This window comes from Harpia harpyja, chromosome 4 (assembly GCF_026419915.1).
Source record: "Harpia harpyja isolate bHarHar1 chromosome 4, bHarHar1 primary haplotype, whole genome shotgun sequence".
In the NCBI taxonomy this organism is placed as follows: Eukaryota; Metazoa; Chordata; class Aves; order Accipitriformes; family Accipitridae; genus Harpia; species Harpia harpyja.
Genome location: NC_068943.1, coordinates 6,702,372 through 6,728,738, shown reverse-complemented (window position 1 = coordinate 6,728,738; position 26,367 = coordinate 6,702,372). Strand labels below are relative to the sequence as shown.

At 38.2% G+C, this 26,367-nt stretch overlaps 1 protein-coding gene across 9 annotated transcripts in view; it reads right to left on the bottom strand.

Annotated features, from left to right (window-relative positions):
* ABCC4 (ATP binding cassette subfamily C member 4) overlaps positions 1-26,367 on the bottom strand; it is a 154,980-nt gene that overhangs the window by 105,166 nt on the left and 23,447 nt on the right. For all 9 annotated transcript variants that reach the window (XM_052785773.1, XM_052785771.1, XM_052785777.1 and 6 more), the window contains 7 exons: positions 22,511-22,636; positions 19,452-19,701; positions 16,298-16,402; positions 11,794-11,883; positions 11,264-11,455; positions 9,633-9,727; positions 9,440-9,526 (listed from right to left, as the gene is read on the bottom strand). In XM_052785773.1, the coding sequence (XP_052641733.1) occupies positions 9,440-9,526; positions 9,633-9,727; positions 11,264-11,455; positions 11,794-11,883; positions 16,298-16,402; positions 19,452-19,701; positions 22,511-22,636 (945 nt within the window). The remainder of the gene's footprint in view (positions 1-9,439; positions 9,527-9,632; positions 9,728-11,263; positions 11,456-11,793; positions 11,884-16,297; positions 16,403-19,451; positions 19,702-22,510; positions 22,637-26,367) is intronic.

Genomic DNA, 26,367 nt, shown 5'->3' with positions numbered 1-26,367 from the left:
CTCAACTCAATCTGCTGTTGCTCGTCCTGTTGAGTGGTATTGGGGCCCATGAACTGGACTTCCAGGCAAAACCAAGTGGTAACACACACTTTGGTAGCTCCCCTCATCAGGATTCAGCTGACGAGGAACGAAGCCTGCAGAGCCAGACTGCAGCCTGCTCAAAGCAGAACCTTCTGAACTGCACGGGGACCTTGGCAGCACGCGTTTTTCTCCACAGATCCACTCCTGTTGGCTCTTTTTCGCTAACATTCTAACTCCCATTTGCTAACATGACACAGGAGGGTGGCACTTACCACAAAAGAAAAACAAACACCCCCACACACCCACACACACACAAATTCTCTCTCCCCATTCTCCAAAAAACCACAAGCAAACCCGCAGCAATCCAACAGTACAAATTCAATGCAGAAATGCAAATAAGCAGTAAGGGGAGTAAGGCAGAAAAAGAACATGAGCCTAATAGCAATGATATCATATTGCTTACTGTGTTTCATACATTCATATTGTATATCCAATTAACTCTCTACACAACTTTTAACATCTGTTTTATCACTCCTACAAAGACTGTAGGAAGTAGAGTACTATAAAATGGTTAATACTAGTAGTAGTCAGCATAATTACATGCAGAAAGTATATTATAGTGTTCCAAATAAACTGTACAGCAAAATTAAGTTAAAACCAACGCTCTTCCTAAGAAAGTTATATGCTTGCTATGCAGGATTCAAGAAGCAACTAAAAACCCATGATGCCATTCTTAGGTGGCCAAGATAACGATTAATCAAGGTATTTGCAGCAGCATAACTATTTGAGCAGTTGCAGCTATCTATACATCAAGCTCTTTGTGGGAGTATTATTCTGGTGTGGTTACCCTCCACCCTCTGAGCAGTCATTGAAACAAGCCACATGGCAACTAGAACACCAGCTAAAGGCACACAACAAAACATAATCTTCAACAAAACGTATCCAGAGAGCTGGACAAAGATCAGAGAGGCTACAGAATATTTACTTGCCTAGCAGGAAAGCTGCCAAAAGAGAATATATCAGGTATTCACCATGAAGAGATCTAGCTTTCCCTTACATAGTCCCACAGCCTATATACCACTTTGATCACTGAATTTTCTGTGTGCCAGAGGTATGTCTAACAGCTTACTGGGACAAACTAGCCACTAGAAAATCCAATGGCTTAAAACCTTTAAATCTTGATCCTGAGTCACGGTGAGCCCACTGCATTTTAAGTTTGCATTTGGGGGGGGTGGGGAGACGAGATAAAAAAAAAGTGGGTGATCACAGCATCAGAGCAAACCGATTAGAACTGTCAGAGCTGTCAGCACAGCATCCTGCGCAATCTGGATCTCAGGAGAGAAGGCAAAAATGACCTCTGTGGAAATATAAATTTCCACTGATAGATCAGGTCATTCAATTGAGAATTTCTAAAAAAACAACAACTCTTGATTTGATGTCTATCTGGGTAGAAAGAAGCTAGCTGAATAGTTTGTTGATAACAGGCGAGTAGAAAAATTGTCGTCACAATTCACTGGCATGAGCACAGGGAGGAAAAATCACAACAAAGAGCGTATAGTCAGATCTATTACCGAGTTAAACAACTCGCTGCTCAGACAGCTCACTAGAAAATTTTGCCATTTAAAATACTCTATCATCATGAAGCACCCAAGTTGCAAAGCTAGTAAAATACTAAGTATATACTTAAGCTCTGTTTCAAAACATCAAACTACTTAAGCTTTATGTTCAAAACCTTTTTTTAAAATTTTTTTTTTTTAATATTCTCCCTCCCATTTGACATCATCCATTCTGCAGTTTACAGTGAGCATGCAGTTTGTATGGTGCCTTGGTTGCCACAGAAGACTGAAACCAGAGTTCAAAGAGAATCTCAGCAAAACCAAATGTGATAAAAGGGCTGGCACACAACTCTGAGAGCTTGCGGAATTCTTAGTGAAAACTTGCTATTGTCTTAGAACTGAAAAAGAAAAAAACCCCAAAATAGTCCATAAGTGTTTAATGTTTTTAACTGGTTCATTAAGGCTTAGTTTCATCGTGCATCTTCTTCCAGAAATACTGCTCTGTGTAGCTGAACAAAAGCAACCACCAATTCTAGGTGAACCATCCACTTCTAGCTGAACCACCATCTGACAGTGTCTCCCTTTCTCACTGATGATGCAGAGAATCCCGGGAAAGCCTGCCTCAGCAGTGGACATACCTGGTCCAATGGTTGAGACGTCTGCCACCACCTTTTTACTTGTTTAAAACCCCACACAGTTCACCTTCCTTGTGCTTCCCCGTTACTCTCTCGAGGGGCATACTCAGTTACACTGTGGGCACATTTAATGCATGACAGCAGGACGAATTACTGCACAAAACGCAGTCGCCATTGCCACATTTATTAAATACACAAGCACAGGCAGACACACACACACAGCCAGAATATACGTGGACAGAGAAGACCCAAAGGTTCTTCAGCCTCTTCTGTACAAGCAAAATGAGGATGCAGGGACTATGAAAGTTGCATCCTTTCCTCCAAGTAAGAATCAATTTAAACTTAACCATTCCTGACAGATGTTGGATAGCTTGTTCTGTATCTGTTTGTTTTAAGCTCAACAACAGAAATTTCAAAATTCTTGAAAATGTATTCCAGGGGCAAGCTACCTTCACCATTACAGGGTTTTTTTTTCCCTCTAAAGTCCAAGTTTACATCTTCTGGTACGATTTAAATCCACTGCTTCCCAGAGGAGAGTAGACCAGTTTATATCTGTGTGCACAGTCCCTTTTTATGTTAAGTCTCTCTCTTTCATGTCTCTTTTTCTTCTGTCAGACCCCCAAAAATAAAATCCCCCAAATCCTTTTTTTTCCCCCTTTTCTTAAATAAGAAATAGTTTCCTCTCCCTGCCCCCAAGACCCAAATGTTCCTGATGGGCTACACCGGAGTCTGACGCTGATCTACATTTTTTGGAAGTGCACAAAATTGAAACATTATTCCAGTTGACACCTTACAGGTACAAAACATAACAGGAAGATACTTTACCTGTACTGATAGATATAGTACTGGTCATAAATCCCAGGGCACAGCTTCCTTACCAAGGGCATGATGTTGCTGACTCATACTGAATTTGAGATCTACCACAATCTTGCACCTCCTTTTCCATAAACTGCTGCACTACTGATCCCTGCTCGTTGTATGTTCATGGAGTCAACACTTTGCACTTATCCCTGCTGTGTGCATCTCTTAATCCACATCCTGTAACCAAGACTTTCCAAATCCCTGTCCGTCTCCAGAGCTGCCTGAAACATTGCCAGGTTTTCTATCACCTGAAAATCTAGCATCAATGACCTTCATTCACCATCAGGAATACCAGAGTCAGGATAGATCTCTCCAGAAATTACACTCTTCCAATTCAACAAAAATAAACGAACAGTATTTCAAATTAACAAACCCAACTAACAGTATACTATCACCCATTTAAAAAGTCATTGCACTTTGACAGCAAACTTCTGTACAATTAAAAAAAAAAAAAAAGAAAAAAAAAAGAAATTCGCTTGAGCTTTCATACTGCAGAGCACACAGCAGAAGACACTTACTCAGAAGGGGGCCTACAATGACACGGTGCTCCTCTATGCAAAGGCAGTGTCTTGACGCTTTCGTGTGTACGAATCCTCACTTGTTCTTCCTTCCCTATCAGGTTTTCTTTCCTTTGAGACAAGTTGTTCTTTAATCTTTTTTAAGTTTTTATCTCCAAGAACCAGCTTTCTTTCACCTCTGCAAAGTGTGTTTTCTTTAATGATTCCACTTTCTTCCTTACCATTCTTTCTGCCTCTCCTTTTTGGAAGTTCGCATGCAAGTTTAACTTTACTCTAGTTAATACTCATATTCGTTTCAATAGAAATAACCACTGAAATGAAATTAAAGCACATGCAGAAACGCTCACAGCCATAAAGCCTTTGTTATATTAATTAACTTACTACATTTGTTTTCCTCTCCTTTCCCTTTAAATTTAAGTGGTTTAGGGAGAACAATCCCCTACCTGTTTTTGTACATTTCGAAGTCTACAAAATTGGGCGGGGGGGGGGGGGGGGAAGGTGTGATATGTTTGCCAGAGACAAAACCCCCACACTTACTTCTACTATGCTGTTTCTATTTCTATGCTTATCTTGTTAACCATCTATCTCCATCTCATGATGAGTCCCAGCCTCCACTGGGCTAACATGTAAGGACAACTGGTCCACAAAATGCCATCCCGGACACCAGCTAGCAGTGGATGGCTGGAGAAAGTATATAAGGAAACATACAGTGGTGCTTCCTCTGGTACACATTTCCAGCTTGCAGAGTTCATGTATTAGGGACTTTTGAAGCCAGAGATCTTAGTGTTTAAGTAGCCCTTTGTGAACTTTTCCTACATGAATTTGCATACCCCCCCCTTGAGCCCGTTACTGGTTTAGTATTCATAATACTGTTTTGCAACTGCACCCACAGACCACTGAAGCACACAACTACACTGGGGTTCTGCAAGTCGGTTTTGTTTTTATATGGCATGATTTAAAAAAAAAAAAAAAAAAAAAAAAAAAAAACCAAAACCCAAACAAACAACAAAAAAAACCCCACCAAAAAACCCAAACCAAAACCCACATACACTTCTGTGAGGCAAAAAACTGTAAAATTGTGTGTTTTCAAGAAACTGTGAAATGTACAGTGATTACACTTACGCTTTTCACTTTCTAGGAAAAAAAAAAAACCACCACCACCCCCAAACCCTGAGCAACATTATTACAACATATTTGTACCTTTTAAACATATTCCCTATAATTAACACAACAAAGCTCACGGAATTTCACTTGTATCATCTAAATGTAAAGGTAGAACTACTATGTTTTTTAAGAGCAACACCTGTAATACAAAAAAAGAGGTACAGGGTATTCAAGTTTGCTCAGCAGTTCTTGTTAGGACTTTAACAACTGCAGTGGTATAAGAGGCATAATGAGCATGGACCAGGTGTGAAACACAAACTGGGAAGCCTTACAGAGATCCTTGATTTAGAGAGATCCTACCTGAAAGGGAGCAGAGTGAAATCCTTAAATTTACACACCAACTCCCCTGTACACTTGCCATCAGTGGACAAAGCATGTAATATGTGTATGACTTTAAACACAGCACTGGCAAGCATATGCCAAGGTTATATTTGTTTGGTTCCTCTGACACGCTGATTGTGTCTGTAATCCCTCTACAGAAAAGAGACATGCTAGCTTTTATCTGCTAGTTTTACAGGACTGATGAGCTCCACTTGCTTTTAATTACCTACACCACCATAATAGCACTTTTTCCTCAAATTTCCAACATTACAGGAGATCTACAAGCATGCCCCACTTTGAGAGACATGAGACTGGAAGCACCCACAGAATCCTACGGGTTCCAAAAATCAAATTACTTTAAACAAAGTAAATATTCAGATCTGTATATCTAATTAAAAAAAAAAAATCCTTTTACTTATTTACCCTACTTCATTTTGCTCCTCCCCTCAAGTATTTCTGGGGCTTAGGTAAGAATGCACTGAGGAATTCAGGATCTCTTAATCCATGCACTTCGCACGATGGAATCTCCTGCTCTCCTCTGCCATCAGTTCAATTCTTCCTCACCTTTTTCTGCAATTACAAAGGACACCTTTGCTACAAAACCATGCCTGCTCCCTTCCCTCTCTTGCAGAGCAACGCTCAGTTACCTCAGATGGCAACGGAGAAACTTTAACTTTCAGGACACCTAGTCAACTTGCCAGGTGACTCTCCAGTCAGCTCAATATATGGTTATTCCATGACCCACTGCCCAGTTACATATCCCTTGAGTTCCTATGGAAGGCCATTGCCTAGTACCAAGGTGCTCCATCTGAAGAGATGCTAAAAGTTCATTACTGTGCTATGATAAATGCAGTGATTTCTTCTGCAGCTTTTATCTAGTTCCAGAGGCAAAATTGAGAGAGAAAAGACAAACGACCATACATTCAAAACAGCTTTGTGCTAAAAAGAAATTGCAGAATTCTGTTTGATAGTAGGAATGATACACCTGTGCATACCACTCCCAAGTATCATCACAACTTTAGGTCTGATTTTAAAAGATTCCCAACTGTTCTGCAATTCTCTAGTCTCACAAGCACAGAGGAGGAACAGAAAGAAATCAGGCTTATCATCAACCGATCATCATCACTGGCACACAGCTCCTGTCACTGGAAAAAGAAACAAGGGAAGAACAGTACCTAGAGACAAGCACCTGTCTCAATAGACTGATGGAATATAAATCTCACTCTTAAAAGCACCATTTTTGAGTCGGTATCACTGATGGGACACCATCCAAAGGTGATCTGAAACCATATAATCTATAGAAATATGTTTACAAAGATGCACAGGGAGAGCAGGAAATTTCTTGGGATCCAAGCACGACTGAATGATTTTCTTAGAACATCACAGGCTATTCCAAACTTTGTCATACAAGGAAACATGCTACTGTATCTGTATGGCTGTCCCTAATTTCAAAAATAGAGGTCTCAAAATACCCCATTTCTTAAAAGTTAATGTAAAGCTTTTTATATATATATATATATAAATAAAATATATGCATATTTTCATATATACACAAAAATATATACAAAACCATAGAACTATACTGGTGTCCCCCCAACACCCCCCACTCCGGGAAAAGGCTGAAGCATGCCTACTGTTAACTATCAAGAGAACTCACAGGAAAAGAGGCTACAAATAACACAAAACCAGGGAATCTCCAGTTTATACCTTACTATGCCCCAAGGAATCTGACCAGGAAAGAGGAATTCATTGGAAAGCTGGCTTTATCTGCTCCATCATCCATGGAACAACTTGTCTGTATTATGGAGAAATTCTTAAGAGGCACAATCCCTTATTAATAATATCGTGGACTGTTTTCCCACCAGAGCTGTGCTACTCGCATTCTTCCTCATTTGAAAAGTATTTATATATTTTAAACTGTTTACTGCAGTAGCTGAACTGAACAGGGAGAAGCAGCAACTGTAATGAACCAGCCATGCACAGACCGTAGCTTTGGGGAATTACTAGAACATACCTATCCTTGATGTAAACACATAGACTAGACACTTCTAAAAAAACTAAACATTAATATAAAAATTACAAGGAAAAAAAAGAAAAAGAGCGAGTGAACTGAACAATATCCACTTCAGATTCTCATTAAATACTCCCATTTCTTCCATCTCCTCCATTGTTTTATGCCTCGTGGTTTGGACTCCTGGGGGCAGCTTGTATGAAGTGGCGTCTTGGACATTCCTCAGCGCCATGTTAAGAAATCATTCTTGCTCAAGTGCTCTCTTCTCTTCTCCACATTTCTAGCACTATTCAGGAAGCATTAAAGAACATGCCCTGCCTTGTTTTTCGAAGTGAGCTACTGAACGTAACACTCTCCCCACTACCCCCAGCACCTTTTATAGCTGCCATGAAGGCCTCAGAAGACAACTTCTGTTTGTAAAAAAGCCCTCCCATAAGACCTTGAGCAGGGAGGCATTGCTCAGTTTTCCTTGCCACTACTACTCCACCCAGCCCCTTTTCTCCACCAAATGCTTACATTCTACTTTTATCTGTTTCACTCAAACTGATCTAGAGTTGGGGAAGAAAGGTTAGCGGAAGTCAAGGAAGAACCCCAGCTAGTTTTCTGAGTTTCAGATTCTCTGATATAATCTCCTTATTCCTCCTCGTCTCTAAACATTTATCAGCAAAACATACGCTGTGCTCACAGAGCAATGGTTTCTAGCTCCTTTATGGTTTTGCACATACAAAAATCCAGACTTCCAGTTTTGCAGTAGGACGTAGATGCTCCTAATGTCACAGCTCACATAAAACGTAGAATAAATTGAGGAGGAAAGGCACTACTGTACCTTCCCATTTTCCTCTTTGTGAAAAGGCCTTAAGACTTAAGGGAGAGACAGGTTAACAGCTCAGGTGGGTGCACTTTAAGAACTCAGGCACTGATACAGTCAGATCCTGGAGTTGTGGGGTGATCTTGTGCAGAAACAGAAAAGCAGCAGGTAAAGCCTAGATAGCTTCAACAGGCATTAAAGGAATTTGATAGTGTGTGAACTACAGAAGTAATGAACTCCATCTATCAGTCGTAGCAGGTGAAAATGATCCTGCACAGAATAATGAACATAAAGCCTATGCATCATGAAATTCTTACTCCGCACTGGATGATGGAAAGAAACAGTAGCCATTTGAAGAAATCAATAAAATAAAACAAAATGTTGATGGGGTTTCAGAGGGATCTCCAGATTTGAAACTGCAAACATCAACAGCATGTACAATTTTCAAATTTAGATACTAAAAGCTTCCCTGCATGGGGAAAAAGAACACGCATGCAATGCTAGTCAATGCAAATTCTACGACCGTTTCTGCAAGACAAGTTTTTATGATTGTCTAGGGGTGGAGGGGAGGGAACAACAGTAAAACCAAATTAACTCATGTATGTGAAGTGTGGAATTCAAAGGATGTAAGTATGCACGCTCAGGAAAACGCTCTCATTTAAGGCTTCAACCAAAGCCCACTGAATTCAGTCAATGGAAGTTTTTCTTTCTAATAAATTCTAGATTATACCTTTTGATACCGAGAGCTGCAGGCTATGAAGAAGCAAGGACGAAACACTGGCTGGGAATAACTGGATTACTCTCATACTCACTATGTGCCATAGATTATGCAGTTTGAAAGAAGAGAGAGACGGAGAAGAGGAAATTTATTGAGAAGGGAACCTGACTTTTAATGAACACTCTCCTATTTCTTCAGGAACTGAGGAAGGTCCAATCTCTCTGTCTTTCATGGTAAGCTTACACGTTCTCTTTTCCTCTATTTCTGCTCTCCACAGTCTACTCCGCGGGTCATGGTTCCCTGTTTCACCTACCTGAGAGAAATTTCAACCATTCAAGAACCAAAATGAAAAATGACTCAAGAATCTAAGAGAGTTCTGTCCTTTTCTTTAGCCACTTGAATTGGGTGCTTATTACTATGCAAATAAAGCTGCAGCAAACTAAGAAATGATTTAAAATCCCACCCCATATTATTCTTCACTCAGTACTCATATTCATAAAACCCAATATTCATAAACCACAATACTCATGTATGAAATCTGACATTTTCTTCAAGAAACTAGCATATATTGCCTTAAGAATAACTAATTATAATATCTTCAAAACAGACTTTTACAGAGCTTTTAAAAATAAAGAACAAAATGAGACGCACAAGAAAAAAAATATACGTCTTCCAAATACATAAAATAGAGGAAAAATAAATAAGAAAGTGAATGCAATAAGTTTTGTGAAGAGATCCATCTCCCCCAAAATGCTTTCTCAAGTTTTTCTATAAGGAATTAGAAGATAAAAATTGTATTTTAAATGAAAATAAAGTAGTAACATACTTTTCAAACAAATGTCTTCCAACTTCCGCATCTACTGCACTCAGTGGATCGTCCAAAAGATAGATGTCTGCATCTTGATACACAGCTCTAAAAGGTTTAAAGAAAAGTCAGTACCACGAAGTCTTACATTTGTTTACTTTAGTCACTAAAGTCTGACAATTTGTAAATTTTAGAAACGGCAAAAAACACTAGCCTGGCCAGATTTACACGGGCTTTCTGTCCCCCACTCAGCGTAGCTCCACGATCTCCTATTACTGTTAGGTCACCATTTGCTAATAATTCCAAGTCCTGTGAACATGAAAGAACAGATAGCAAGATTTTTTTTTTTTCATCATTTTAACTTCAAAGACCGACAAAGCTGCTTCAACATAACATTTTCTTACTTGAAAATTATTAACTTATCTCATGCTAAAATACAAGGATTCATACTAAATGAAATATCCACAATTACTTTATGACTTTTCTACCGTCAGCAAAAGATAATTAAGAAAGCAGGAAAAATAGGTGAGATCTTAAACTTCACTTTTTCTACAGCTTTGCCAGAGGGAAGTGCACTACTATTTTAGTGTTACAGGGAATATTTGCTGGTGATTCAGAAAATCAAACTAAAAATTATGAAGTATAACGGTAAATTAATTATTTTTTACTAGAACAAAATGAGCTGTCACAATAAATAATACTGAACTATTATCATTAAATTATCTTCCATTTGCCAATGTCCCCAAGAACTGCATTACTTTTACTGCAATGTATCCAAAAGAAATAACCACAACATTCATCACACAGATTTGGTTAATTTACAAGGCTTGGGACTATGAGTAAGAACAAAATTATACAATGTTCCATGTCATATTATTGTATTTCCTATTCAGAAAATACAGAAGTTTTATATTAAGCTATAAAACATATTCTGAAAGTTTATTCACAGCTTTTATAAGATACATAAATTTGAAAGTAAACTATGAAAGCAAATCTACCATCAAATGGGAAGTGGGGTCTTTTTAAATGCAGTTTGCTGTCTTTTAAAGTCACTAAATCCTTAAGTTTAGACAACAGCATATGACTGAATATCAGCAGGAGATACTAAAACTCTATCTACCATGTGTAAAAACCTTGCAAAAAAATTTTCATCACAGTAACCATCTGCTTTTCACCTGTGTTGCTGCTGACAGGAATATTGTAACATGCTGCATAAAACCTTTCTAGCTGCCAAGCAACATATCTGTTTCTTGACAAATCTGGCTTAATCCTCTTCTATATCTCATGTCACAAACTCCTTTGCACACAGACCTTTCAAAAATATTTTTTCATAAAACTACTTGGGCTCAGCAAGTTCTCCAATATATAGCACTAAGGTTGTTTTGGCAGCCGTAAGCAATGCATAATACATGATATACATGACGTTTATTTTTAAAAAGCATATAGGATATTTACAAAATGGAAGTCACAAATAGCACTAGCTTGATCATTTGTTTTCCACCTTTTATTGCATTTACACACAACCCTACCTACCATAATACCAGTGAAAAGGGCTAAACGTGATTATGAAATTAAATAATTGGGAACAGCTTTTTCCAACTTTGTCTGTGCTTCACATAAGCTACATCTCCCTCTAGTGAAAGTTTTAGGAATTACAAGAATGTGCTTACACACGAATGTCAAAAATAATTACACATATTTCTGTTAAGTGATAGGATTTATTTCACATGCTAGTAATAATAACCAATTATATATATTATATATTGCAGCACGTACCACAAGTCTGAAAGAACACTAAGATAAAAATAAAGATCGTGAAAATAAAACACACAGAGAAAACCATACCTTTTTAAGAGCACAGACTTTTAAAACTTTTTCGTATTTTTCTTTTTCATATTCCTTGTCAAACAGTATATTACTTCTTACTGTACCAGAAAACACCCAAGGCTGCTGAGAAACATAGGCAATTCTTCCAGTAACATTTATCAAACCTTTGTCTTTAGGTAGCTCACCAAGCACAGCACTTAAGAGCGAAGACTGGAAAAGATTAAAAAAAAAAATAAAAATTGAAAAGTTTGATTGCATTAAAGACATCACAGAGACTGAGCAGTGTTTACTGGCACTCAGACTACTGCTAACAGTAGAAAAGCACTAGCAGCCTTCACATGCCATCTAGAAGCAACATACAAAGTACTCTTTAACTCTGAACCATCTCCCTCCCCACCCCCAGAAGGACATCTGCCTTTCTTGAATGCCAGTGTCTTGAGGTGAAGTGTGTTATTATACACAGAAAGGAACTGTACATTTTCAAGTTTCTAGTCACATTTAACAGACTCATAAAAACCCCACAGAATGGAATAAACATTAAGACTTACTTTGCCAGCTCCTACAGGACCAATCACAGCCAATAATTCCCCTCGTCTGACAGTAAATGAAAGTTGTTGAAGTGCTGGGCTTTCTGAACTCTATGGATTTGAGAAAAAGTTAGGCTTCCTCAATAATGAAATACACACCATCAAAACAACTCTTTAGAAACAGAAAACAATGCACATAAATCACTAAATTAGCAACCCATACACCCACCATATTTTCAGGCATACAGTTTGCCTCTTCAGTAATTCACAAACACTTCTGAAAGACCCAGATCCTTCACCACAAACAAGTAACACAGATAAAACAGTGTTCAAGGAATAAGGAACCCAAAGGCAGCAGAAGCCATGCTTCCTCAAAGCCCACGCATCCTCGCTGCAGCTCAGCACAAGGCTGGGGTGGCAGCCTCGGAAACAGGAGCTCTCTGCTAGCCATGGCACCGGCATTCACAGCCCCAGCACGGCATGCCCAGCAACTCCGAGTAGCCGCACAAATGCTGGAAAAAGGGAGGGTTGAAGCACTCTCAGAGCCCCAGGAAAGCCGCGTCTGTGTTTGCTCTAGTCAAGGCTCTATCTAAAGGGAAAACAGAAAAATGCCATTTGATTTTACACAACTTCATCTTGTATATTGTGGATTCTCAGACTCTTCACAGACAAAGTGGGCTATTTGTGTGAAAATACACTACCCTCGTATTGTTTGTTTAATATTCCTTTTCAGTATGCCTAGCCTTTATGTTACACTACTGATAAGAGCTTATTTCCCAACATATTTTGCACCTCTCCTATCAAGGTTGTAAAAATGCCTGTTTCCTGTGAAAAGAAAGGATGCTCACGTCTTTAATAGCTATGCTAAACCGCAATTCCTAAGGGCCTGGTGCAGCTCCTTCTCATTAAAGCAGAACACCCTTGTAACAGGATCTGCCTTTACATGCATCTTAGACCACACTAAGCATGACTGACACTAAAATGCAAACAGGAAAATATATGCTTTAAAAAAAAAAAAGAAGAAAAAAGAAAAGTATTTCTATTAAAGGACCAAACAAAAACCCAGCCTTAAGCTTCAAGAAAAAAGAGCGAGGTGAAGAATACCTAGTGTACCTCTTAACAGCTTGCAGACTGCTTAAAATCTCCAGCCATCCTTTGAAGCTCAAGAGGCTGAAGAGGCCACTACCTAACCCCGCACGAAAGATGCCGCATGACCAAGTTCTGGGACTGCGAAAAGGGGAAGCTTGCAACTCATTTCAAATTATTTGGGAGAGACACGGGTACAGTATCCATCCATACCCATGACAGCTGGGAGAACTGGGCTAGCATGCACATATCCACTCACGTCAGGAGAAACAGTCAGGTAGGCAGCATCGTACCCAGAGCTCAAAGCTGCACGTCCCCCATCACAGCTGTCACCTCGCTGAAGCACCGCAGGGTTCACACGAAATCAGAGTCACGCTATGAAAACCCAAACTTGTGCGCATCGTGCCAACTCTGCAAAACTACTTTTGTTGCTATTATTAATTTCCACAAGGTGGCATCAAAGGGTTTTTTTTTTCCCTTTTCTCCACCCCCCCTTCCCAATCAGCACTTTACTGTGAATTTGATTTCCCGGTCCAGAGTACACAGTTCAGGTGCTCAGCTAGTGCTAAGGTCAGAGGAACTCTACCAACTTATGGCAGCCAAGGCTTTTTTTTGGTTGTTGTTAATGCAAAGTTTGTAGGAAGAGAAAATATCTCTTATCGAACCCACTAGTCTATACAGAAAAAGTAAATAAGCTTTCACACACACAGGCCCTTCTTCAGACCTCTTGAGGTTGTGCTTCTGTATTCACAAAGGTGCAAAGATATTTCCTCCCACGTTCAGGTTTTTTTTAAAATATATCATAAGAGCCTAAAAACATTACAGAAAAATTCAAAAAAGTTTTTGAACTATTACCCAAATATTATGTATTAAAGCGGTATTGTAAGATATCACAGACCCTATACAAAGGTAGTAATGCAAGCAAACAGCATGGCCACAAACACCTAGGGGCATGGTATTTTAGCAAAATAGCATTCCTTATAATTAAAGACAATTTGTCCTGAATTCATCACACCTATTTTGAGGGACTAAACTGAGGCACTTAAATTAGAGCACAGACTAGTATTACAGCTAAGTTCATCTGACAGCTCCCCTGTGCCCTGTCAGCTATACATCTTTCCCTTCCCTTCCGCCATTTGTTCTTGCCTAACCTTGCAGACGGGTTGTTCATCCGGACTCAACTATCAGAAAACAAATCACATTAAAATTCATTTTCTACTGCTTTACTCCTCTGAACTGGTTCACCACAGGGTCGTACATACAAGCATTTACACCAGCACAGGGGAGGGAACAGAGACACAGAGTCTGAGGGCAGAAGGACACGAGACTGATCCCTTCAGGGGCAGCAATTCCTTAGGTGAGCTTAGGCAGACCTTACACACCGTACGGTCAAGAGAAAGAGGCAATTCATCCCATCTAATGGATACAGAGACCATATATTGCACAGAAGTACTACACCACTTAGGCTCCTCACTTAAGTGACTTAAATTACAAGGGATAAATTTGGCCTCTGTTCAAATGCTTGAATTTTAAATCTAAAGTTGCTCAGTTGAGCAGACAGACTGTTCTGTAAACTCAAGGCACATCAGTAAAAACCCGTACTGAAGAAACCCTAGTTCCATGCTGGTATCAGACTAGCCTGTGGGACTCAAGATAATACTCGCCTTAGTAAAACAAGAGTGTGACCATGAATTAATTGGTTTTGTTTATTTTGATAAACTGTAATAACACCATGTTAGGTTGTTTTCCTAAAAGCCTAGCTAATAATCCCTTTTTTACTTCCAGTAATTTTAGATTTGTGGGTTGTTGGGGTTTTTCAGTATCTCTTTTGGCTCACAATCTTAAAAAATAAAAAAAAAGTTATCATCTAGCTGTACAGTGTCTGTACAGAGATCCAAAGAGTCTTGAGAAACCTAGTCAGGGTAGCAAGCTAAGTTGGATAGCATTTCCTTTTATAACACCTCTCTCTCAGAACTCAACTTTTCAGTGAGCAACTCTATAAAATTATTTTGCATCACTGTAAGAATATATAAGAGAAAGTTTCTCAGCAGCTCTTAATAGTTCTGGGAGAACTATTCTCCTCCCATGCACACTGCAATTAAATACTAAAATGAAAATTATGTTAAGAGTTTTGTGGGTGGTTTGTTGGTGGTTGGTTTGGTTGGTTTTTTTTAAATCGAAAGGAAACCAGTAATTCCAGTCATGCTGCCCTGCTTCATGCAATATAAACAACTCATGAAAAAAAAAAAAAAAAAAAAAGAAAAAAGTGTTTTATGGGCATATTATGCAACCATTTCCTATAAATTGTTAACAGTGGTACCAATGTGGTTTGGGAAGAAAACAAAGACTAAGAAATACATTCCATTTTGCATTAGAATGTATTAACCATTAAGTTTTTCATATCAATTAATTTTTAAAAAATTTTTCAATTTATGAAGAAAGATTTACGTCACAGAGACAACTCTGAAAAACTAAAGCACAGTAATACAGCATGCTTCTTTTGTAGCTAAGTAGTAATAGTAGTAGGTAGATCCTCACATATGTTTTCACACTTTATCTTCTTGGGACTCAGCACATGTAGGAGAAGAGGGTATATAAAGGGAAATACATGACTTGTCTTATTTGCATCACATTTATATGCAAAATTCACTTTAGAGCTTCCAGCATTTCTTATGGAGACTGAAGCTTCCCTTGTGCAAGAATACTGGCAGCTCATAATAGCTCCAACAACTCATCACAAATTGCTGCTTACCATAGCAACTGCAGTTTTAAAACAGAAACTACAGTCAATCTTTGCCTTTCTTACAGAAAAGGATACATAACATACCTGTGTAATGCCCCTTTTTCTAGTCTTTTTGGTGGTTTTGGTGCATTTTAAGCAGAGAACAATTTGTAGCTGAACAGTCTCAATTAAAATACAGAGTAACAAATACGTGCAGACTAGTCTCTAAAGCTTTCAAATCTGTTATGAGAAGTAGAATATTGTACTGGTTCTAGACTAATGGACTGATCAGCATTCATATCACAGAAAAAAACAAACCCATGCGCTAAGGCCCACCTTACTGTGCTGTCTGTCCGTAATTCCAATTTAAGTATCTCAGCTACAATACAGTGCTATTTAATAACAAGAGATATTTTCACACTGAAACACACAGATTTCCATTTAATATAATATTTAGGAATAGTTACTTTTAAGTTTTTATTGGGTTTGTGTGGCGGGATTTTGGTAGCGGAGGAGGGGCTGCAGGGCCGGCTCCTGTGAGAAGCTGCTAGAAGCTTCCCCGGCTCCAAGTCGGACCCGCCTCTGGCCAAGAAAGGGATTCTCATACACAGAAGATGGAATACAAAACATCAGCACACTATACATAGACATACTGCTTTTTAGACTTAAAATACCTGCAGTGCCAACACACTTTACATTTAGTAGAAGTAAATTTACCTTATCCCAATAGCAAGTCAAATCCTGAACGTGAAGAATGACATTCTCATTATTACCATGCAGTTGTGGCTTGAAGGGTGAGATCTCATCAAGTATCAGAAAGTTCTGCAACAGAAGAAAAGCCCAGGATATTACCTAACGTGAGACTGAGAATGGGAAGGGACCCAAGGACATGTTTTTGGAGGCAGCATACAGAACATTAATTGGGGGGGGACAGGGGACGACACCAACCAAAAACTGATCAAGGAATTACATTTCCAAAGCAACTCCTTCAGCAGTATACCTCTAACTAGCTAACTGTCCCCCGCAAAAAAAACCAGAAGTGCGGATTAATAGCTTAAAAGTCCTACCGGACTCTAACAACCACCTGCTCAATAAAACAGAATTCCTGAAGCAAATGGACCTTAAGAACACACCCTGTCTTCTCCTTGAAACACTGACAAATCTTACAATTATTTGACTCCCTCTTCCCATGCAGAAGTGAAACCCTCAATACAACACCTTATCATTCCACTGCTTTGATGGTAAAGGCTTATGTGGTTTTGCTCACAGTCACACTTCTAGCACACCTTGCCTGATGCTAGATTATAAATAACTCAAACACATTTAGAAAGGAAAGGGGCAAATTCTAGAGAAAACTTTCAAGGATAACAGTTACCACAATTTTAAGACAAAACCAGAAAAATTCTACCATGCTTTGAATCACAGAGCATAAAGACCTTAAATAGGCTCTAGCAGAGAGAGAAAAGAAGGAAGGTCTTGATCTTAGAAGCCAAAACTAGTTAACAAGTACTGAGCTAGTGTGCAGACATGAGCTAGCTGCTGAAGACTTAGAGAAGTCAGTAAATAAGCAGAAGCAGGAGGAGGATGCCAGGAAGAGTACTGCTAGGTGTTAAGTGGCTCAGAGGTACTGCTCAAACTCCAGCTGGCGGGTATGATTTCAGAGAGCAGTGAGAAGTCAAGTGTTTTAATGCAGCAGTCTGCAAACTCAATGCACATATATATACACCTCCACCAAAAGGCAAAACTGCAAAGCCACACGTGCCTGAGCTCTCCGGCCAGGTGAGTATTGCTGAGCACTGTTTTAGACAGGCAGGCCCAAACCAGCACATGTGCAAAAGAGAACTCAGGATAAGAGAGTGGTAGGCAGGCAAAGAAACTCCAGATACAGCGTAAATCAGCACTGGGGTGTGTGGCTTGAGAAAAGACCTCAGAAGTGTGATTTGGATTTAGATGATGGCTGAAATACCACAGCAGTTTTAAGCAAGGAATCGGTCTCTCATTTTTTCTGCATTTACCAGGAATGTCTTCTAGGGCAGTAGCATTCATCCCAGGTATAAATCCTGGCTAGCCATTTAACTCAAAAATGTTACGGTATCACATATGGAAGATTTCTAACAAAACTAGTACAAATGAAGAAAAAAGTTATATAGTTAACACCATGGATTTTAAACAGTGGGGGGAAAAAATCAACACTAGAAATAAAACTTAGGTTCTACAAAACCTAACAGAAAGCACCTTCTAAAACAAACCAAAAAACCCCCCCCAAAAAAACCCAAAAAACATTTTCAGTTTTGCCCAAATATAGCTAGCCATCATCCTAATCATTTTTTCTGTCTTTCCTACTGTCTTCTCCTAATTCCTTTACACTTATTTACATTTCAGTAACACATCTTTGGTCAGGCAACATCTTGTCATTCAGTAGCAAAACGTCCAACCCTGAAACAGTTTGGGAAATGGAAACTAAAAAGTTGGTGACAGCAAAAAGGATACTATGGATTCATTAGGACAATTCTTTGCCCAATGAACCTTGGTTCTGGAGCTGGTTTCCAAAAGCCACCCTTAAGGAATCATAAGTGCAAGGGAGTTGGAGCCAGCTGTCAGAAGCAAAATCATATGACCACTAGGATGTGCTGGAAACAGAGACAAGAGAAAAAAAAAAAAAAAAAAAAAGGAACAGATCATCACTGCCTCTGCTCAAGTGCCCCTCTGTTCCTAAGGCATCTTTTTCAGCCATCCGTGTCAACCTGCACAGCTTGAAATATCCCTTGAAAGAGCACTGCCCTGCAGCAAAACACAGGGTATACTAGAGTACAGAAAAGACAGTGTGCAACATCCAGTATCCCAAGCACTTCTCTCCCCTCCCACAGTTTAGTTTAAGCAGTAATAGTAAGTGTTAGTGCCTACAAAATATTGCTGTAGTCATGATTTTCACACATTAACCTTTTCTAACTCCATTCGCATCAACTTCCACAAAACGCTTCTTTAAAGTGCAAAGATTACTTGTTTAATACATAGGTTTTTGTGCAGGCTTAGTACAGTTAGCAAATTTATCAACAAAAAACCTGATTTATTATATTCAAGCACACAGAGAAGAAAATAGGAGATTTTTAGCTACTTTCATCAACAAATGGCGTACTGACGCTATGCAAAGCCGTATGATTACATCTTAAGTGTTTGTTTTCCCTACTCTAGATTAGATTAGCCGGGGTTTTTTTGCAAAATTAAATTCTAAAATGGCTGGCATGCTTTAATTTTCTATTTCAATACCCTGATAATTTGGGACTTTTAAAGTTTTAAATTAAAAATGCATTTTGCATTTAAGTCTGTCACTCTTGCAGTTTATGCTAAAGTACTGGTACATACAACAAACAAGACTATTTTATTCACAACACACACTTAACACAGCAAACCAAACGAAATAAAGTCCATCTGCCAAAACTAGCAGCATTACTGATGTTCATCCTTACTGAATTTGAGTCTTCACTCCAACCACAAGACACAGCTACAGCTCACACCTGTCCCCGATAGCTGACAGGGTAGTGCAGTGCACATGGAATATGAATATGAATCCTACAGCTCCCATCTGCCTGCTTTGTCCTCCAACTCTCAATTCCAACATAACTGCATACCTGCACGCATGTCTACAGCACCTCTTTGCAGATACACTTTTCTCCTACATTTCAGCCTGCCCTACGGTGCATGTCATGTTTTTGCACATGCATACACAGCAACATGTTCAGTTTTCAAAATAGGTTACTTCATTAAAAATCCCAAACTGCAAAACTAAATTACGGCTGCTTTTGTTGGTGACATTAAAACAACGTTAGAATAAGAGAAGAAATCCACATACCATTCAAATCAATAACCATACCTTGATTCGTCGTATGCTAACCACTGCCTCGGATACTCTCTCAATAGCCGAAGGGAAGAACAGAGTTACTGTCAGTCTTACTGCACCATACAGGGACACTGCAACAAACACCCGACTTGCAGAGATAACATTGCCAAGTAGTACATATGCCATGAAAGTCATGAACACTGTTATTTTGCTTGCCACAAAAAATGAGGCTAAGTTCAGTCCTCGAAGGTAGGAGCTTTTCATAACCATGGCAATCTCCTTCCTAAAAATGCAAAATATAAACAATCACATCAATCTCTCTCATTACAATTGCCCTCAACAATAGGATGAGGGAAACCCACTCTCAGGATTTTACTTTGATATACTTTCTCCTCCTCTTGCACCACCCCAACTCATACGTAAAGAACTGTAAAGAAAGTATGTTATATGGTAAATAACAAAACAGAATTTAAAAGGTTTAGAAATTGAGTGCAGAAAATTACTATATTTAATATCTTAGTAGCTATAGAAAATAGTTATTTTTCAGAGACAGAAAACCGAAATACCCTTTTTTTCTGCTTTGGTCAAACTAGTATTTGAATTCAGATTCTAATCTGCTTCAAATCCTTCTGGGTTGTGTACAACAGCAAAGAGGAAAAAACCTCTGTATAAAGGCCAAGCACCCACAAACTCCTCATCCTTCCAATATCAAAATCCAGTAGAGTATCAGGAGTTTTGTGACTGAAAGATCAACACGTACTCTGCAGTTGAAAAACCAGGGCAACTTCCAGAAGATCAAGAGTTCACCCATGGCCCAAGTATCTGCCTTTATTCAGCTGTGGCTCCTCAAGCTGGATCACAGGATTTGCAGTATTTCCTTTGATGTCAGTGTAAATCCTTCCTGATTTGGACCCTGCTCCTGGCTTCTTTTGCTCTAGGAATTTTGGTTCATAATTCAGCAAATACTGATCTGTGAGGCCAATTGTTCTGCCAGCCATTACGTGAGCTAAATAGTGATTGAAGTACTGCACAGACACAGAAGTCTCCCTCCAGCAGCTGAAAAGCTGCTGATGCGTAATGTTCTCAATTTCCACTTCAGTTAAATTTCAGTTTCCACTTCTAAATGACTCATCAAGTCCAATCCTCAAAATGTTACTGCACTATCTACAATGTGGATGCCATCAGGCTTAACTTATTAAAATAATCATTTATCAAGAGAGCCATAACAACTTACTCCTTCCCCATATATTCTAATTTTATCTGCTTGAAATACTACAGAATATAAAATCCTGAAACAATTCCTAATTTTTCTTCCCAAATATTCTGGCATTTCTCAGGGAAAATCTTGATCGTTTTGATTACCTTGCACTTGGAACTATATACTAAGATTAGAAACTCAAGTTATGATTAAACAATTTGAAGTAAATTAAGTCCTCACTTAACGGAGAGAAGGATGCAAGATGCGCTACTGGAAAACTAGTTAAGCAACTTTCCCACTATACTTGCCAAATTGGCTGAATTGACAGACTTTCAAAGACTCATTTTTTTCAGCTTAAGGGCTCACAATCTCTGATCTCCACAGTACAGTGAAAGAACATTTGTATGTAAACTATTTGAATTGGGTCTAATTCAATTACTTCTACAATCATGGATGAAACTTTTCCCACCCTCTAATAATCCATGATAATCCTGTCACTATCTGTGGATAATCAGCAAGTTCTTTGTTCTACTCTCCATAAATATCAGATAAATTACAGCCTAACCACAGGCTGTATATAATATACTACACTGTCTTAAGGCATGGAGTTATATTAAAGGAAACTAATACGGACAGCCACAGGAAAAAAGAGCAATGGAGGAGTTCAGCTGTCGTCTTAGCAACTGTCAAGGGCCACTGTGGAAATAGTGGGCAATAAATCACCTGGCTGAACTGAACACTTTTAACTACAGTTTTCCACAGCGCAGTTAAAGAAAGAGGGCTCAAGATGTGTTTTGGAGGAGCTTATTTCTCTCCATCATTAAAAAGGAAGCCTCTAATCCTAATGAGGTGTTGAACTTGGAAATCTGAAGTTTAGTGATGTGAATACGTCCACTGAGAAAGCTTTCAATAAAGAAATATCCTCTCTGACTCCGTGCAAGAGAGCAAAACTTTCAATCAATCAAGATCATTCAATCAGCACGGGATCCTATAATCTGAAGGAGCAAAGGATTATGTGCATGGGAAGAAATGTCTCAGGGAACATTAGCAAGTTTGCAAGCCTGCACATGGATGTAAAGGAAAAAAAATTCCTTTTAAAAAAAGGAATTCCAAATAAAACAAATTTAAAAAATAATTAAAAAAAATCAGAGAATCTACAGGATGATAACAACCTTCTTCTCACATGCTGGAGAGGAACGTAACATGAAAATTAAGTGATGAGAAATATGCACCTGAACTCCTACAGTCTTTCTTCAGCACTGAATGCTCTTACACTGTCAAGTAAAAGCACAAATATTGATTGAAAATCAAATTTATGAATAAGTTTTAATCAGATGCTGACAGACCTCTGAAATGAAATGTCTCTAGGATACCAAACTCAGCTGGCCTTGCCAATTGAACAACTAGACAGCAGCTCAGAAACTCCCTTTCTCCCCTCCACCCTTCACAGATGGCTTGAGCAATACTTCAAAACGCAGAAAGGGAAGCAGAGTACTACCTGAGGATGCTATCATTCAGGACAGAAAGACAGATTCCATATATTTCTCAGAAGGGAAATGTCTGCTTATTGGTTCCTCACAGAACTGTGAAGATTAAATTGTTCCAATTACAACTACTACAGTTTATTAGCTGCTGGTTTTAAACACAACCATAAAAGGAAAGCATAAAACCCCCCCACAATTTATCAATATCAAAGGGGTTTTTTTTCTATTTTCTGTCCCCTTAGGATATATTTTCATTCCTTCACTCTTGCTATGGGAAGTTTAAAAAAAAAAAAAAAGCCAAAAGAAGGTGAAGTAAACTGCACTTTAAAGCACAAAATAATGCACTTATTGACATGTAAAAAAATGGAAACATACAGATCATAAACCAAGCTGTATCTTTCCAGGATTACCTTCTTAAACCATTCACAAGTTCCGCAAATGATTTTTCCCAAGCATACATCTTTATTATCTTCATACCACTTATGACTTCATTCATGGTCCTAATCCTGACATCTGTTAAGGCAGCTGTCTTGCTTCTGTAAATAGCACAAAGTAAAAATTCTCAGAATCTCAAAAGAAGAGAGACTATTTACGATTGCATAATATACTCATATTAATGAAGTTTTTACTTTTACTTGTAAAGAGGATTCATATAATTGTAATTGCATTAAAGGGTCTTCCTAAAACAGTATCTTAAGGCTGACATACAGCAGACAGACTTGGTATGTCTGTATTCCTGGTATTCCCTATTCTCAGGGAACTGAGTTGATTCAATGTTCAGAATTGTACGTCAGCTTGCGCAAACACATGGTATTTCTTAAACAACATACTTGTATACAAAAAAAACCCCTCAAATAAAAAAAATTACAAATATTAAATTTCGAACTAAACAAAAATCAGAAAATTACTTTTAGAAATGGTTTTGAAATGCCAAAATAACAACCCTTCTCATAAGGCTCTTTTGAGGTTGTTAAAGAAACTGGCCTCCATTGTGTCTTTTTAAGATTAACTCTAGTTGAAGCAAAGATTACTTAATAGCAGTACATGAGCAGTAGTTTAAGAGAGCTAATCTAGATATGGTTATGTTTAATAAATAAATATTATTTAAGCATTAATTGTAATTAACACTAAAAGTAAATATATCTATTTTAGTCCCACATTATGTTTGCACTGATGAACAAACTGTAAAATACATATAATTAATAAAGTCACAGTTTGAATTAGGAAAAAAGCATAGAAAGTTAGAAGCCACGTAATCAACGCATAAACCATGCTAATAAAGCCTATTACAATTCTGAATAGTGAGCTATGGTAGGCCTTATTTTGATAAAACATACCTCTTCTTGCTAAATTACTTATTTTTGTACACACCAATGAAAGTTAAGATTCAGAGATCATTTTTAAAAACAAACAAAAATCCTCTTTAGAAAGGGTGGCTGGGTTTTGTCAGTTTAACCTGCCCCCTGTAAGATTTCTCTGATGCTCTGGAAGAAATAGACATGTTTAAAGCACTTAAGTAGAAAGAATTTCAGGCTCATCATTTCAAAAAAAACTTCTCAGCACCAGTGTTCCATAAACACTGGGATGGCTGAAGCAGAGTATTAAGAAATGTTTATACAAGAAAACTGACAAGGAAATGTAGGAACTTGGCCCTAATACAATCAAGGCTTCTTATTAAGACTAAGGAAGATAGCTTAGCCTAAACCAACCATACTGACATGGAATGAGATTATCTTTGCTAAGTCCTCTTTTTCTTTTTCAAAAACAAACACTAAAAGACAAATAATTTCTCAAAGAATGCGAGAGCTCACCCTTTCTTCCCCATACACACACCACCACTAGAAAAGGCAAAATTTAGCATGTGCTGTTCATGTCTCTGCAGCAACAAACAACAATTCTCACCTGCAATCTTTTGAAACGGTCACCTTTCAGACCTAACTTCCAGGCTTGGTCTCCAGATAACAGAAGGTTGGAAATGACTCAAAGTAACAAACTTAACAGAGGTTTCTTTTTTAAATGGTGTGAATCAAAAAGGCTATAGTTCTCACAAACTATTTTTCCAGTTTTCCCAGTGAAACGTTATCATAGTAACCATCCTCTTTCAAATTGCTTTAAAATGTTCAAGTGGGTGTTTGTTTGGGGGTATTTTTCTTTGTTTTTTTTAAGTTACTCTCCTCTACATTGCAAAAAGCGTATTTTGTACATGCATACATACCAGAAGCCACAGTCTCAGAGATACTATATAATGGTTTAAAGCACACAGACTTCCAGTGCACTGATGGCAATTTACAGCAGAGGAAGACGCGTCCCCAGTTTTAAAAATATTAAGTTCAGAGTACATGCAGATCAAGATGACTGGGAAACACATGCTCACATAGCATGCTTAAGAGCACAATAAGAAAGGACCTGAAAATTCTTCAAGTGTCTCAGAAGTCCCCTCTATGATACTAATAAACATTCTAAATTAAGCAAGCTGCAGAATTCTTTTTTGCTGTCATGAGACATATTTGGTAGGTTTTAATCATGTCTAAAACAACAGTTCCACATAGTAATTTTCTTTAAAAAAAAATTAAAAAGGACTTTAAATGAAAGTATTACGGTTGCATGGCTAAGCTGTGAAAGGGTTGAGCTCTTGTGAATAAATATATATGAAATGGTCTTCAGTCCAATAATTGAACTATTTCTCAAATAATATATTAGGTCGTGTATTTTGTAATACTTCTAGTACTTTTGCAGGTAAAAGCAATACTGCATAATACAGTGTATACCATTCCATAGGATACTGAGTCCGTTTCTGCAAACTCCTACAGCACTGACACTAATGCCTGCATCATAAACTGGTGTACATGTATGTGTTTACAAGACTGGGTCAGAAGTACAATGCTGAATAATAGCACAAATTAGCTGCCACACTGAGCGTGCCTGGATTTTCGCAAAAGCTTTAATCCTTAAATTACTTCTTCATAGGCTGATTTCCTTAAATCCATGCAGATTCCCAGCAATTGCCATGAGAACACACTCATCATTACAGAGCTGGAATCCATTCCAGTTTTTCCATTAACTCCTTCTGTTCACTGCACATTTCTATTCACAAATACAAAGATCCGTGCACACATAGATAAGCTGAAGTTTTTCTGGTCAACAAATTCTTTCCCTTGCACTGCATCCAAAGAAGTGGCTGTTAATGAATGGGGAAAAAACCCAAACAACATTACATTGCCACTGATTTAACTTTTAAAATACATACCTTCAAGAAGGGATTTTTGTCACCTTGTTGTCTGACCCTGGACAAGTCCCTTAATCTCTTTGTGCCTCAGTTTCCCATCTGTAAAATGGGGATAATAATGCTTACCACCATGGATAAGGCACCAGTTAAGTGCTAAGTATTTTAACTATTGACTCAAAGCTCAAAACCTCAAAAACTTAAAACTCAAAAAACCCAACAGCGAGGTAGCTTGATACTTATGCATGCATATTACACATGCAGTGAAAATGCACATGTAAGAATATATTGGAAGTGTTCTACAAACGGGTTTTATCATAAAAAACCTAGGAAATTGACAGAGAACACCGAATGGATCATGGCTCATTATTTGAGAAACAGCACATAAGCATAATAACTGAAGACTATCACAGTTGTTACAAATAGAAGGAAGTCTATGAGTTGGTTTCATTTTGTAATTCTCAGCTCTCTCTTCATACCTAGCCATGCAATGGCAATGCCAGTCTCAATACCTCTGGAAAACTTGTCTTAAGATACAACTTGAAAACAACAGTAACTCACTAAAAGAAGTTTTACCTATCCAAAGAGCTAGAAGGAACCCATTCACCCTGAATACAAATGCAACAAGGTGCATTAACACTAGTAAGCGTATGCATACACAGTAAAGGAACGCAAAAATATTCCCATTTAGATGCAAAAGACATTTATAAACTCATGACGTAACTACAGCATGATTAATTACACAAGAAAAAGAAAGTTAGGAACTGAGAACATTGAAGATAATTCAATATTCCCACTTGAGGCAAGTTTTTTTTTTTAGGAAGAAGTCACAGAAAAACAAATTAAATTTGTCTGATAATGGAAAATTACTGCAAATTCATTTTATATCTCCACAGCCTAGAACCTTACAGTTAGAAGCCTCATAGCTGGCATCAAAACCACCATCACAGTTTTTTTTCTTCCTTTCTCAGTTCCTTCCCCTTTTTCCTCTCTGCATCTTTGCCTTGGAGGAGAGCAAGATCTTTAAACACAAAACCTTCAGAG